At 39.0% G+C, this 16,420-nt stretch overlaps 1 protein-coding gene across 3 annotated transcripts in view; it reads left to right on the top strand.

The window, feature by feature from the left end:
- TTC17 (tetratricopeptide repeat domain 17) overlaps positions 1 to 16,420 on the top strand; it is a 146,664-nt gene that overhangs the window by 92,537 nt on the left and 37,707 nt on the right. For all 3 annotated transcript variants that reach the window (XM_024749051.1, XM_024749052.1, XM_024749050.1), the window contains 3 exons: positions 9,295 to 9,554; positions 10,037 to 10,190; positions 14,610 to 14,730. In XM_024749051.1, the coding sequence (XP_024604819.1) occupies positions 9,295 to 9,554; positions 10,037 to 10,190; positions 14,610 to 14,730 (535 nt within the window). The remainder of the gene's footprint in view (positions 1 to 9,294; positions 9,555 to 10,036; positions 10,191 to 14,609; positions 14,731 to 16,420) is intronic.

Here is a 16,420-nt window from a genome sequence, read left to right as displayed (position 1 = left end):
CACTGTTTGCAGATGACATGATACTATATACATAGAGAATCTGAAAGATGCCACCAGAAAACTACTAGAGCTAATAAATGAATTTGGTAAAGTTGCAGGATACAAAATGCACAGAAATATCTTGCATTCCTATACACTAATGATGAAAAATCTGAAAGATAAATTAAGGAAACACTCCCATTTACCATTGCAACACAAAGTATAAAATACCTAGGAATAAACCTACTTAGGGAGACAAAAGACCTGTATGCAAAAAACTATAAGACACTGATGAAAGAAATTAAAGATGATACAAACAGATGGAGAGATATACCATGTTCTTGGATTGGCAGAATCAATATTGTGAAAATGACTATACTACCCAAAGCAAGCTACAGATTCAATGCAATCCCTGTCAAATTACCAATGGCATTTTTTACAGAACTAGAGGGAGACACAAAAGACCCCGAATAGCCAAAGCAGTCTTGAGGGAGAACACTGAGGCGGGAGGAATCAGACTCCCTGACTTCAGACTATATACTACAAAGCTAAAGTAATCAAGACAATATGGTACTGGCACAAAAACAGAAATATAGATCAATGGAACAGGATAGAAAGCCCAGAGATAAGTCCACGCACCTATGATCAACTAATCTATGACAAAGGAGGCAAGGATATACAGTGGAGAAAAGAGTCTCAATAAGTGGTTCTGGGAAAACTGGACAGCTACATGTAAAAGAATAAAATTAGAACACTCCCTAACACCATACACAAAAATAAACTCAAAATGGATTAGAGACCTAAATGTAAGACCAGACACTATAAAACTCTTAGAGGTAAACATAGGAAGAACACGCTTTGACATAAATCACAGCAAGATCTTTTTTGATCCACCCCCTAGAGTAATGGAAATAAAAATAAACAAATGGGACCTAATGATACTTAAAAGCTTTTGCAAAGCAAAGGAAACTACAAACAAGACAAAAAGACAGCCCTCAGAATGGGAGAATATATTTGCAAATGAAGCAACGGACAAAGGATTAATCTCCAAAATATATAAACAGCTCATGCAGCTCAATATTAAAAAAACAAACAACCCAATCAAAAAATGGGCAGAAGACGTAAATAGACGTTTCTCCAAAGAAGACATACAGATGGCCAAGAAGCACATGAAGAACTGCTCAGCATCACTAATTATTAGAGAAATAGAAATCAAAACTACAATGAGGTATCACCTCACACCAGTTAGAATGGGCATCAGAAAATCTACAAACAGCAAATTCTGGAGAGGGTGCGAAGAAAAGGGAACCCACTTGCACTGTTGGTGGGAATGTAAATTGATATAGCCACTATGTAGAACAGTATGGAGATCCCTTAAAAAACTAAAAATAGATTTACCATATGACCCAGGAATCCCACTACTGGGCATATACCCTGAGAAAACCATAATTCACAAAGACACATGCACCGCAATGTTCATTGCAGCACCATTTTCAATAGCCAGGTCATGGAAGCAACCTGAATGCCCATCGACAGACGAATGGATAAAGAAGATGTGGTACATATATACAATGGAATATTACTCAGCCACAAAAAGGAACGAAATTGGGTCATTTGCAGAGATATGGATGGATCTAGAGACTGTCATACAGAGTGAAGTAAGTCAGAAAGAGAAAAACAAATATCGTATCTAACATATATATGTGGAACCTAGAAAAATGGTACAGATGAACCAGTTTGCAAGGCAGAAATAGAGACACAGATGTAGAGAACAAACGTATGGACACTAAGAGGGGAAATTGGCGGGGGTTGGTGGTGGTGGTGTGATGAATTGGACGATTGGGATTGACATAAATACACTAATATGTGTAAAATGGATAACTAATAAGAACCTGCTGTATAAAAAAATAAAGTAAAATTTTTTAAAAAAGAAATAGGGGTTTGATAGATTAGAACTTTATTTTTTAATTTGTAAGGTCATTTTTAAAGAAAACCAGCATCTGCTATTACCATTATTTTATAAAACAACATTTTAATATCAAAAAAGTACAAAGGCAATCTTAGAATAAAGGTCAGTCTTTCTCAAAAATGGACAGTTGGCAACTTTACACCAACGAGTGTGTATCTGGATGGACATAAGTTGTGTGTGTGTATTATAATTTTAGATATATGTTCTTGTTTTGCTTCTCACTTTGCTAAGGATTGGTGAAAATCGTGTAGCTGATTAACATTTTAAAAACCACTGCTTTAATAGCTCATCATATACTCCAGAATTTCTGCCCCAGAAACCTGATCTGTGGAGCGTAGGTTTTGTAGTCAGAGATATTGTTATCATGTCCTGGCTCCACCACCTACTTAGTTGTTAAATCTTGGGCAAGCTGAGCCTTCCTTACCTCAAAAAAAAAAAAAAGCCTCAGAGTGCTCTTGAATATTTAAATGAAATAACTTAGGGAAACATTTCTACCAGTACAGAGATGGACTAGCACACAGATGGAACTCAGGAAATGTTCATTTCTATCAATGCAAACACAGGTGTGACTCTGCTGCTTCCCGACCTAGAGGCTGCTTGTGAGCTAAAGTCCTCACAAATACATACACACAGTATCTGCTCAATGAACGTCAGTAAAGGGGGCCCTGACATCTTTGCTCAAGAGTTATTACAGGAACAATTCCCTATTTGCTTTTCTAGGTTATTTTCTCCAAATTCTCAGTCTTCTCTTAACTATCCTAACCCAGATAAAAGAAGGAAGAGCACCACTGGTGCAAATGAAAACTCATGATTGTTGTTTTCTTCTCAGAAGTGAATCATTTCCCTGCCTACCTTAGTCTGAGTAATTTAATCTAAGCCTTTTGTGCCTTCTGATTACTGGCTTGAAATTTTATGCCATTGTTTATGCATTAAGTCTTCAGTCCACAGGTTTATACTCTGACTTCAAAGAAGAGATAACTGCCTTTTTTTTTTTTTTTTTTGCGGTACGCGGGCCTCTCACTGTTGTGGCCTCTCCCATTGCGGAGCACAGGCTCCGGACGCGCAGGCTCAGCGGCCACGGCTCACAGGCCCAGCTGCTCCGCGGCATGTGGGATCCTCCCAGACCGGGGCACGAACCCATGTCCCCTGCATCGGCAGGCGGACTCTCAACCACTGCGCCACCAGGGAAGCCCAACTGCCTTTTTTTAATTGAAGTGCAGTTGCTGTACAATGTTACATGTTACAGATGTACGATATAGTGATTCTTAAAGGTTATCCTCCATTTATAGTTGTTATAAAATATTGGCCATTCTCCGTGTTGTACAATATATCCTTGTAGCTTATTTTATACTTAATAGTTTGTACCTCTTAATCCCCTACTCCTATATTGCCCCTCCCTCCTTCCCTCTCCCCACTGGTAACCTCTGGTATGTTCTCTATATCTGTGAGTCTGCTTCTTTTTTGTTATATTCACTAATTTGTTATATTTTTTAGATTCCATATATAACTGATATCATACAATATTTGCCTTTTCTGTCTGACTTATTTCACTTAGCATAATGCCCTCCACGTCTATCCATGTTGCTGCAGAGAAGGCACTAGAACTCCAGGCAGAATTGCCCAAGGTCCTATGGTGGTGGAGTCCTAATTTGAAACCAACTTCGTCTAATTCCATAGTATACTTTCTATTTTGTGAGACAAAGGAACATATCCTTAAAGGTAGAATATGCCTGCTTGCCTTCAGAAACCACAGTCTAATAGTAAATGGATATTAATCATGTAAGACTTTCTGGAGGAGATGTTTTGAGTCCAAACTTTGAAGGAAGGATTTTGTCTTGCTGGTCATTTCTTTGAAGGTGTGACCTTTACCTCTGTTTATTCTCGATCTATTTCATTTTGAACGTAGCACTTATCTTTTCAGACTCTACTCCCTAAAACTCTTCTTGAAACCTCTCTTCCGAGATTATTAATACTGCTTCTTATCAAACACAGTCACCTTTTTAAATCACCTTCTGAGGGTCCTCTCCCTCTCAGTAGTGTTCCCAGCATAGTCTGGCTTCTGCTTCTCCTCCAGGCATGGGCAGCTCAGGCTCTCCCTGGGTAGCCCATTCCAGTTCTGACCATTCATAAGTCTTTCCTAATATTGAGCTAAAATGTGACTTCTCGTTTCTAGTCCTGCGCCCTGAGGCTAACAAAGTCTTGCCTCTCGCTAATGTCACATTTCCTTAGACATTTGAAGATGAGTGTTGCTCCTGTCTACCCACCCGCCATGTTTTTGTTTCTTTTAGCTAAATGTCCGCACTTTCTTCAATAATTTCTCTTTATTATAGTTTTTAGTCCCTTCAGCATCCTTGAAGTACTCACTCTGGAATTTTTTTTTTAATCTTTCCAGCAAAATATTTTTCAAGTCTGATTGTGTGTGTGTGTGTGTGTGTGTGTGTGTGTGTGTGTGCGCGCGCACATGCGTGCAGTATATCAGCTACTCTTCCTACTACGGGATCACCCTTGATTTCTTCAGTCCTTCTTCATTTAACATGGTTTTGAGTACTTTAACCAAGTCACTTTTCTATGAATATGGTCCACTTTGAAAATCTCTTAAACTGTGGTACCCAGACCATGAATTTCCAGGTGTGTCTGGAATGTTGCAAAGTTACAGTGGACTCCTTTTTTTTTTTGCGGTACGCGGGCCTCTCACTGTTGTGGCCTCTCCTATTGTGGAGCACAGGCTCTGGGCGCGCAGGCTCAGCGGCCATGGCTCACGGGCCCAGCCACTCCACGGCATGTGGGATCTTCCCAGACCAGGGCACGAACCCATGTCCCCTGCATCGGCAGGCGGACTCTCAACCACTGCGCCACCAGGGAAGCCCTGGACTTCTTTTTTTCTTCCTTTTTTTTTTTTTCTTTCTTTTTTCTCTCTGTTTTTGGTTTGTTTTTTTCTTTTTCTAATCAGAACTACATACGCTTCTCTCCATCTCTCAACACTTCTCCTTGTCCCTGTGATTCTTGCCAGATTACCTCACAGACTCAGCTGTGAGTTTTCCCAGTACGCTGAGATAAGATTCATCAAAGTGAAAAAACATGAACTCATACAAGCCTCACTGCGGGTGCTCAGTCTCTTCACTTCACAATATTTATTCTCCTTTTTCCAGTTTGAAAATGGTACATGTTGAAGAAGATAAAGAAAAAATAAAGATATGGGTCTCAGTCTCTCTGTTTCCAGTTTTCATCATAGCATCTGCCCCGCAAGCAGCAGTCTAATATTTACTTTTTCTTCCTACTTCAAGTATAACTTAAAATCTTCTGAGATCCCTCTCTAGTCCAGACCTTTCTCCAGACCTGACTTCTGTATTTCCAGCTGCTTATTGGACAATGTTTGGAGATATGTTCCTCCATCCATTCTAGCCTAGACCATAGCTCCATGGGTTGTTATATCCTGAGCCCTCAGCATATTCTTAAGCACATAACAACAGGTGTTTAAATGAATTAATGAATGAATAAGCTTCTGAAATCCCAACACTATCCTATTGTCCTCTACCAGTTCCATCATCTTTGTAAATAACATTATGTTTTCATATTCACCGATGCTAAAATTTCACATAGTAAAAAAATCTTGACATCATCTTTGGATTTATTCTGTTTGCCATTATATCCATATAATTACCAAATTCTATTAATTTTTCTTCATTGAAATTTCTTCATGCCTCTTTCCCTCCCTTTCTAAAATCTCCCATTTACCCCCAGCCTGTCACCTTCTCTTTATATAACTCCTATAGAGACTGTTGAAGCACCTTTATAATTGTCCTATGTTCTGTCTTCCTTCTGTCCTCCACCCCCTAACTCCTAAATCACCAGCTGATTTACTAATCTAACCGTTATAAATATTGTGGCTCTCATCTTGTTATTCTTTGCTTAACATACTAGAGGCTCCCTTTACAATGAATCTTCTTCCTGACTTTCCCAGATACTCTCAGTGTCACCCACTTTCCCCAAATATCTTACTGGCTGATATACTCTGTATATGTTTTTTGTTCTAGTTAATTTAAAATTAGTAGCGCCTTCACATATACCTTCCTTATGCCTGTATCTATATGGGTGTATATGGGTATGTGAGTATATACATACCTTTTTTAGTTTCATCACTCGGGGAGTGCCCTCCCTGAACCTCTATTCTGTCTGAATCCTGCCTCAGGTAGTCTACTCTCCTGTAAGAAGCATTTTGTGACCACATTCAATTGTGTTTTTCCTTTAGAAAAAAAAAAATTTAATGTAATTGTTCTCTCATTGTTTAATGTATTGATGTATATTTTTGTGTCTCCAGCTTGATTATTTTTAATTCCTTGGGACCAGATTCCTTTTGCTCCCAGCATGGAGATGGGCATGTAATAGGGTCTAAATAAATAAAGATTGGTTTATGTTTTCTCACTCGTAGCACATTTATGAGATCCCCATTCCTCACCTTTATTTGGTGGTGTTCTCTAAGAATTGCTATCACCCCAACCCCAGCAGCCTTGGAAAAGGCCGAATGGCTGCCAGCCGCAGCAGACCACAGCAAGTTCCATAGTTTCTCAATTGAATACTGATTTTCATCAATGAAAGGCCCCTTCTCTAAGAACTTTTTGATAATGATATCTATTACCATATGGTAAGGGCACGGGGAAGTATCAATCAACCTTTGGGACCTGGGCTTGCAGAACATTTTGCAACTAAAAAACATGAATGCTTTCTAGATAGTAGTAGTTACTGAATGGAAATAAGGCTTCCACAAACAGTATCCCTATGCAGCTCTAACTATACACTGGGGAATTAGTTACCGGCTGTCCACCTTTGACCAAAAGCCACTTTTCTTTAAACCCGTATTCTTGGCTATGGCCAAATCTATCAAAAATCCTCTTCTGTCTCAGGACCAGGTGCAAGGAACCCCATGGCCATAGGAGAAATAAGGAGAAGAAGCTAAAATAACATGAGGAGTACTTAGAGGTAGCTCTGTTGCCAGGCAATTCTAATTAAGTTCCTTTTTGGGATCCCTATAGCAATCCTTTTCAGCTGCTTTCCGGGATTAGCTACTGAGACGTTTGTAAGTCACGTAGTATGCCAGACACTATGCTGAAAACATGGTGCCTGCCTTTCTGTTTGCTTACTGTTCCTCTGGGTTGACAGTACTTTAACAGATGACACTTTTTAGAGTTTAAAAAGTCTTGAATTTCCAGCAGGACAGGGCAGAAAGAGGAACAGCAGATCCTCAAGGATCTCACAAAGCAAAGTATTCCTGAGTTCCCATTAATTGATTCTACAGCTACTTGTGCCTGCTGTGTGCCAGGTGCAATGTTGGACATTTGGAATATAGTAGCAAACAAGATACAAACTAAAAATAAAAACTCTTTGTCCAGCCTACTTATACTACTGGCCACATAATTTTGGCAAGTAACCAAACATTTTTATCCAAATACCCTAAAGAAAAAGACTTTACAAACCCCTGTTTTACTTTATTCTTGTTTCAGAACATTAATGACAATGTTAAGCAATAGAATCTAGCAGATTGGCTCAGAAAACCTAAAAGAAACTTACTTGAAAGGGCAGCAGTACATTTTGTAGTCACCTGTTAACAAACGGAAGAGCCCTATAGCGTTTTCAAGAACGACAAGAGATTTCTTGCAGTACTCTCAGCCTGGCAATGACCTTCCCACATTCTGGAATAGAAAGTGGGATAGGAGATAAGAGATGCCACCAGAGAGCTAAGGGTGACGCTGCAGACCTTCTGTGAGAGGGGCTCAAAGCTTTGTTTTTAGCCATGGTAATCAGCCATCTTTCTTACCCCAAGCCTTCTCAGAAACTAAAACTATGCATTTCTAAAATGGGTTACTCACTATGGCTATAGGTCTGGTGATATGGTTATGAGATTCCTGACGTTGGCCTTATTAATGCCATGTTCTAAATCACTGAACGAGCCAGAATTACCAATTGAAGATTATTGAGATAACGCAGACTGGCATTTTGTGAACAATCAACCCCAAGCTCTCAGGTTGTCCAGTGGGTACATATTACAAAAGGAGGCATTCCATTTTGTTGTTCATTTTTGTACCCTGTACACTTCCAAAAAGGATTGAAGATAACTTTCACAGAACACACAATATAAGATTGAGCCATTAATTCAAAATAGCAAAAGTTAAATAGTAAAGAATTTTTTTAAGAAAGGAAGGCATTCTATTAAGAAACTTAGACTAATTTTGTCTTAAGCTTTCTAGGTAAGCATAGAGAGGAACTTGTAAGGTTGTGTAACCTGCAGTGTATAATAATGGAAACATACTGACTTCTCGAGAGAGAATTTTTACTAGGCCATTGCACTGAGAAACATCCATGAGGGTCTTTATATAAGAAACATGAGCAACGTAATAAATATCTTGATAACCATTTTAGAAAAAAATTACACTAGTATATTGCTATTTCTTATATTAGCCATTAGTGAAAATGGGAGCCTTCGTGTGGAATTAGGATAATTGTCCACTAAACAAATCATTGTTCAGTTAAGGCAGACTGTACGGTCTGAACAGCTATGATATTTCATATGCTATTTGAATAAAGCTTGAAGAATCCTGTATATATATTAAGTAAATAATATTTCATAATAAACTTCATCTTTGCCATCTCTGTCTCATGTCTAGAGCAAGTTGGGTTTTTTTCCCTAAAAAATACCCATATAAAATAGCCATCTTCAGGACTTCCCTGGTGGCGCATTGGTTAAGAATCTGCCTGCCAACGCAGGGGACATGGGTGCAAGCCCTGGTCCGGGAAGACCCCACATGCTGCGGAGCAGCTAAGCCCATGCGCCACAACTACTGAGCCTGCACTCTAGAGCCCACGAGCCACAACTACTGAGCCCATGTGCCACAACTACTGAAGGCCGCGCACCTAGAGCCTGTGCTCTGCAACAAGGAAAGCCACCTCAACAAGAAGCCCACACACCACAACGGAGAGTAGCCCCTGCTCGCTACAACTAGAGAAAGCCTGCGTGCAGCAATGAAGACCCAACACAGCCCAAATAAATAAATAAATTTATTTTAAAAATAATTTAAAAAATAAAATGGCCATCTTCATGCTCACTAGTGACATAATCTATGACCTCCTGCCATCTAGCTGCTGCCCATTGTGCTCAGCCAGGTTTTTTACAAAAGCTAGATGACAAAGATGATATTATATTATGAATTTTGAAGATGTTGAATGGTATTTTTATGAAGATGGACTATAGAAGTGCCTCTAAACAGAGCCAGAACTTTTCTCAGCATGGTTGGAGTCCCTCAAGTACTTGAATGATTGTAATTTTTAATAACATGCTGGCACTTGAATTGCAGGTACAGTGGTTGAGGAAAGCAATGGTTCTGATGAGATGGAGAATTCAGATGAAACAAAAGTGTCAGAAGAGATTTTAGCTTTGGTGGATGAATTTCAACAGGCATGGCCTCTGGAAGGCTTTGGGGGAGCACTAGAGATGAAAGGACGGCGTCTGGACTTACAGGGGATACGAGTACTGAAGAAAGGCCCCCAGGATGGAGTGGCCAGAAGCTCTTGCTATGGAGACTGCAGAAGTGAAGATGATGAAGCAACAGAGTGGGTAAGTGTTTGCTAACTCAATTCTTATCAAATTGTAGCCCAGGTCTTTGGGGGTATGGGAGGTGCTCCTAGTTTGCAAAGTGTAACGGTTTCTATTGGGTGAGTGGCTCTACTTTACTCCACGTTCCAGTCAGCCTTCACATGGGAATTGTACTGCCAGAAGCATTTCATGTTACTTAGGTATCGCTGGCTCTTCCAGGAGGCAAAGGAAGTGGGATGGGTGTGAAACCACACTCAAAGCCTGCAGACTTGGGAACAGCCCAGTTCAGACATCTTACTTTTCAGTTTCCTCTATACCCTTCAAGTCTAGGTTATTTTATTTATTTCACTAAACATTTTTCATCTAGATCTTTAAGAATTAAACTGAAGGAAAGAACTTAACCCTAGCACAAGACTGATTATTCTTAAAGCCACCAATACCCACAGCCATGGACAGAAGTGATAACTGGTCTCATTTGTCCCTAACATGTTTTCGTTTCCCAGATCACATTCCAAGTCAAACGTGTAAAGAAACCCAAAGGAGATCATAAGAAAACTCCTGGGAAAAAGGTAGAATCGAATCAGGCAGAAAATGTACATCGTAACCAAGCAAACCTGGAGATCACTGGCCCAAAGGTGGCATCTCCTGGGCCACAAGGTAAATTTGAATATTTAATATGCCAGTTTCTTCTTTCAGATTTCACTGTCTTAGTTCTCACAAAGGGTGTGTTTGCAGCTTGAAGTAAATCAGATGTGAACGTAATTGAACCAAGTGAGCAAGAAATCAGTCATCGATATAAAGTTTTGTTTGATATATACTTGGTTTTTTTTTACCATTGGCCATTTGACTTACAGTCTTACCATCTTGAACTTAAATATCCTATTAATTCCTAACAGTCTAGTTTAATATGTAAAACTGTAAGTTTGAGACAGACTCCCTGGTTTCACACACCAGTTTTGCCATTTAGTTCTCTGTGCCTCATTTTCCTTATCTATAAAATGGCGATAATTGCATCTGTCTTATAGGGTGGTTGTGAGTATTATATGAGTTTATACATGTAAAGTGTTTTAAATGAACTGGGCACATAGGACTCAATAAGTATTAACTATTTAGTAACATTTTGTTTGTCAGATGTCTCTTTAAGTATTGGATAAATGCTTTGGAACTATTCCCCAGAAAAAAAAAATGCATTTACATCAAAATTTGGCATGTACTTTCAGGGTTCATAGTTGTCCCGAAGTCTATCTTTGGACTCCAGGTTCCGGGCCATTGCCATGAGTCCAGTTGACTTTCTTTTCCAACAGTGAAATAGTGGTGATAGAATTTCTTTTTTTAAAAGAAGTCTCCTTTTTTAAAAGGATATTTTCACTGTCTTAGACTTCAAAAATTCAAGGTAAGTTCATGAAAATGTGTCTTATTTAAGTTGTATTTACCAAAGCTGAAAGCAAAGGACACATAATAAAATGTAAAGAATGAGGTCAACTTGGCTAAATCCCAGAATGATCTGTGATTTGAGAAAAGTACTAAGGACACCAAAAAGGATACTTTGTCATGACTAGAGTTGAAAGTATGAAGTAGCTTTACTGTTTAAGAAAAAGAGCATGTGCTAACATGTTATGGAAAGAAAGCAACACTTCCTCTAGTAGGTCCGTCTGCAGTAGCAAGGAAAAAGATACTCAAACTATAAAACATGATTATAGCAATGAAACTTCCAATGGATTAAGTAGTAAATGTAATAAAAACATAAAAAGAGGAAAATGCAAATGGATATTTATATACTTTTAAGGTGAAAAAGGACTTTCTAAAGCAGAGAGAAGAAGAAAAATAAAATAATTCTGGCATCAGAAAACACTACAAAATAGAAAGACAAAGGACTGAAACAGTATTTTTGCAGAATGTTTATATATATTTACAGAATATATGATAAGCAAAGGATATCAACATCATTTAAAGAACACCTACAAATTGATAGAAAAAAATACAGCATTTCAATAAAATATGTACAGAGTACATAGGCAATTCACCACATACACACACTCACACACACACTCACACACACACACACACAGCCACTAAACGTGATAAAATGTTCAGCCTCACTAGCAGTCAAGGGAGTGCAAACATAAAATGTGATCTGCCAGTTTTGCTTGTCAAATTATTTGTGTAATACACAGTGAGAGTTAATAAAGTGAATTTTGGGATAGTTTGACTAGATGTATCAGAAAATTTTTTTAAATGCCAGCAGTTCTACTTCTAGTAACTTACCCTAAATAAATTATCTTACAAGTGTGAAAGATAGAAGTACAGAGATTGATCATCGTGCTGCTTATCATAATAAAAATTTGAAAAATACCTAAATGATGATAGTTGCCTAAATAAATGACAGCACGTTCTTGCCATGACTGTGCAGCCAAGATGTTTATACTTTAGTAGGTGAACAAACGCAGTTTATAGAATAGCATATATAGAGAATACTTCAATTTTTGTAAAACAGTAAATATACTATATTTTGACTACTTTTTTTTTCACATTTCAGTATCTCTGAAATTGAGATCATCTTACAATTGATAGTATCTTAACTAATAATTGGCAACATTTTTCTTTCTTAAATCATGTAAAATAATGTGTACCTTACAGTTGATGACATCTTAGATTTGATGAAATATGCTAAAATAAACAAGCACATAGAAACGAGTGTAGGAGAGAATACTCTAAAATGTCATAAATTATCATCTCTGGGTGCTCATAGGGCTGCAGGTGATTTTCTGTTTTCTTCTACATTCTTTTCCGTTTTCTAAATATTTTATAATAAGCCTATATTACTTTAACAAACAAAAACTAAAAATTTCTTGTAAAAGTGAAAATTAAAGCTCAGGGTGATTGAGATGATAGGAGAGCACGTAGACAATTTTAAATGGATTCAAGGAGGTGGGCCTGTGTAGGGCACTGAATATACTTGCAAATGAGATCATGGAACTAAAGCGTCACTGTCACTAAAGTGAAAAGTTCTGAAGCAAGAGAAGACTGGAGAGGTTCAGTATCCCAATTTTCAAATAAGTATGGATTCTGTCCACTACCAAGTGATAAGGAGTTTGTGATAAATTCTGACAAAGTTCTAAAGCAAATTATTAAACCAGTACTTTGTGAGCCCATGGGGGAAGAGTAGGGATCATTAAGGGCCATTGTAGATTTTCTAAGAATTAATAAAATTAATAATGCATAACTAATTTCATTTCCTACTTTGGTGAGGGCTAGTAGACTGGAAGGCCAGGAAAGTGTCATAGACATAATGTAACTAGATTAAAGCAAAGCATTTAACAGAGTGTCTTATGATATCCTTGTGAACAAGGTGGAGAGTGGTACGCTCAAAGACTCCCCAGTGCCTGCAGCATAAAGGCCAAACTTTCTAGTGTGGTACACAAGACTGTTTACAGCCCAGCCTTTCTCTCCCCTTCAGTACCATTCTCTGAACCAACCCTGCTCTTGTTTTACCTCCTTGTCTTTGCACATGCTGTTCCCTCTGCCTGGAATGCCCTTCTGCCACTCAACGGTGCTAAAATGTCACTCATCTTTACACTTCAAACTCCAATGCCATCTCTTCCTTGGTACCTTCAGGCAGCATTAGTTGCTGTCTCCTCTATGCAGCTGTTCTGTACCTTCACTCTAGCACTTAACCCTATTGTGTTCTAATAATTTGTTTGTTTACCTTCCTCAGTAGACTGTGAGCTCAAGGGCAGGCCCTTTTATTATTCCTCTCTGTATCCCTAGTGTCTTAACACAGTTCCCAGTCTCTTATAACAGATGCTCAATAAACATTTTTCAAGTGAATTTCTTAAACATAAAAGAAAAATAATCCTTAGTGTGAAACCTATGGTTCAACTCTTTAACTTATTCATTTAAACAGGGTTCATTTGAAACTCTTCCAAACTGTTTTTTTCTATTCTATTAAAATCTAAATCTAAAGCCCTGCCTGTGTCTTAAACAGTTTTCTATCATTGGTAAATTCCTACAGTATAAAAAGAGCTATACAGAACCAAAGTTCTCCTTCCTGTCCATTCCAGTCGAATTTCTACAGAAGAATCCTTCCTAGATAGGACTTAATTCTGCTCTTTTCTTGGGGACTTGATTTAAGTAAAGGGCCTACACCCAAAAGGTAGTACCTTTGAAGGGTACCATAAACAGAGCTTTCAAAGCCCAGTAAAGCCTTAAATAGCATGACTGGGAATGTGCACGTTAGAGTCAAACAGACCTGGATCTGAATCCCATTTCTGCCACCTAGTAGGCAGGTGACCCTGGGCAAGTCACTTGATTTCTCTGAGCCTCTGTTTTTTCATCTGAGAAAAGAGGATTAAAATCTGCCTCATGAGGTTACAGATATAAAGCCCTTAGCACAGGACCTGAACAATGGTAAGTGCTCTGGAAATAAATGATAACCTTTCATTATCATCATTATTCTCTAACCTACTGCTTTTCTTTACAGCAGGGGTTCTCTACCAGGAGTGACGTCGCCCTCCCAGGGAACATTTGACAGTATCTGGAGGCATTTTGGGTTGTCATATGTCAGGGAGGGTGCTGCTGACATCTGTTGGGTAGAGGCCAGGGATGCTGCCAAACATCCTCCAGTGCACAGGACAGCTCTCACAATGTCAGTAGTACCAGCTTAAGAAACGCTGCTTTAGAGATATATGTTTCTCCTGACTTAGAGTTGTCTCTATAAAATCAAAATGTATTGATTTTGAATAGAAAGTAATAGAAAGGTAAAAATTAAGTTTGGTAAAATGCTAACATTGAACAGTATTTTGACCCTTATGTCAGTCTTAAATCCAGTGAAGGGCACATTTATTTTTACTTCATCATCTGTCTTTGAAAACAAGGCTTTACTCAAAGATGATTGTTATTCCCATAGCTGTGAATGACAAGATTTTAGTTAGTTCTCTAGGTGGTAGAAATTCTAGACTAGAAGAGTGACTGGCACCTCTAATACACCAATCTGTATGAAGTAGTCACCAGGGCATAAGACACTATACATTCTGTTCCTCTGCAGTCGTGTCGATTGATGACATACTTTCCTTCCAGGAAAAAAGCGTGACTACCAGAGTCTGGGATGGCCCAGCCCGGACGAGTGCCTCAAACTCCGCTGGGTAGAGCTGACGGCCATCGTGAGTACCTGGCTTGCAGTTTCTTCAAAAAATATTGAGTGAGTATCTTAAACCTCTCCCTCCTTCATGGCATTTGTGACCAGTGATCCCACTGGGCCCCCGCTGACCTCATGGCTGCCCTTCTTTGTCAAGAGCTACTAGAAGAGTCGTCCTCTCTAGGGTTGGTGGTTCAGAGGATATCACAGTTGGACTCAGCCCATTGTACTGAAACAGTCGATGTGCCCCCTTCTCAGTGCCTTCACCCATACTTTCTAAGCTATCTAGAAGTCACAGCTAACTTACTTAGTTTGAATTAAAGACTGGATCTCTCTCAATCAAAGCACAAAACCTCCCTGACATGGTGTGCTTACAAAGGGAGCCAGAGCAAATCCAGATTTACAAGCACCTACCGGGACACAGGCAAGCAAGGTTGCCTGTCTTATAGCTGCTTTTTCCTCCTTGGATGCTCAGTCTCTTTTTTTGGCCCCTTTTCTACCTTTTAAGCATTGGAGTTCCCCAAGATTCACCACTAAACCTTCTTATTTTACAGTCACTCCTAGTCAGACTGCTCTACTCCCAGAACTTCTGAATATTTTTCAAAACCACCTGCTTTTCTTCATCCCCATTGCAGCCTCCTTAAACCAGAGTACCGTCATCTCCACTTAGATTCATTCAGTAGCCTCCTAGCTGGTCCTTTTGGTTTATTCATTCTTGCATCCCTTCAGTCCATTCTGTCCACAGTACTCAGCATTATTCCTCAAATATAAGTCAAATAATTCTTAAAATACTCTAATAACTTATAAATATCGCTGTTCACAGTGGCCCACAGAGCCCTTCATGATTTGCTCCCTGCGTGTCTTTCCATCTTCAGCTCTGCCCTCCCCCCTCCCTCCCTTCACATGTAGTATCTCCTTTGCCTGTGCCGGTGTTCTCAGCACCTTCTCCCTTCCTGGTTAATTCATACTCCTCCTTCTGGTCTCCACATAAATCTCTTCCGCAGGAAGTCCTTCATTAACCACCTCCTTCCTCCATCAGCATGGAGGAAATATACACCCTCCTGTAGTAAACTGACATCGCACTGTGTTTTTATCTTTTACAATTCATCACTTCTGTAATAAGCAACTATCACAGGACTATGAGCATCATAACTGTGGGAACTGGGTATGTTTTGTTAATTATTATAACCCTGATATCTGACATGTAATAGGCTGTGAATAAATAGTGAATGAATGAATGTTTGCATAATATGTGTTCAACTTTTTAAGTAGCTATAACAAAATTTGGCAGTGCCAATTTGCCACATCAGTATATATGATATATATATATATGATAGGGTATAACGTTTAGCCTGTCTATAGCAGGAAAATGACCCCTTTGGAACCATGAAGGGAAGTACTTGTATCTTATACATAGATACAGTGAATAGCTGGATCTGTATAATATTTACTGTCTAAACTTTAGGTAACTTTTTCTGTGGGGACAAGTGTACTTCTGTGCATAGAGGGAAAGTAAAAGATAGGAACCACCTGTGGGTATTTATCACTATCTGTACCCTGGAAGAAGAAGTCCTAGAAGAAAACCCACCTGGTTTAAAACCTCCCCAGTGAGAAAAAGTGGCCCAGCAGCAGTAAGGAAATCAGACGTCACGGTGCATAGAAAGGAGGCAGCTTGAGGAGACTGAGAAAATACTGAGTTCAAGGCTCAGATCCCAACACTGCTGCTTTGACCCAGGGTACGATATCTATTCAT

This window comes from Neophocaena asiaeorientalis, unplaced genomic scaffold, assembly GCF_003031525.2.
Source record: "Neophocaena asiaeorientalis asiaeorientalis breed wild unplaced genomic scaffold, Neophocaena_asiaeorientalis_V1.1 scaffold43, whole genome shotgun sequence".
NCBI lineage: Eukaryota > Metazoa > Chordata > Mammalia > Artiodactyla > Phocoenidae > Neophocaena > Neophocaena asiaeorientalis.
This window is presented reverse-complemented; position numbering and strand designations above follow the sequence as displayed.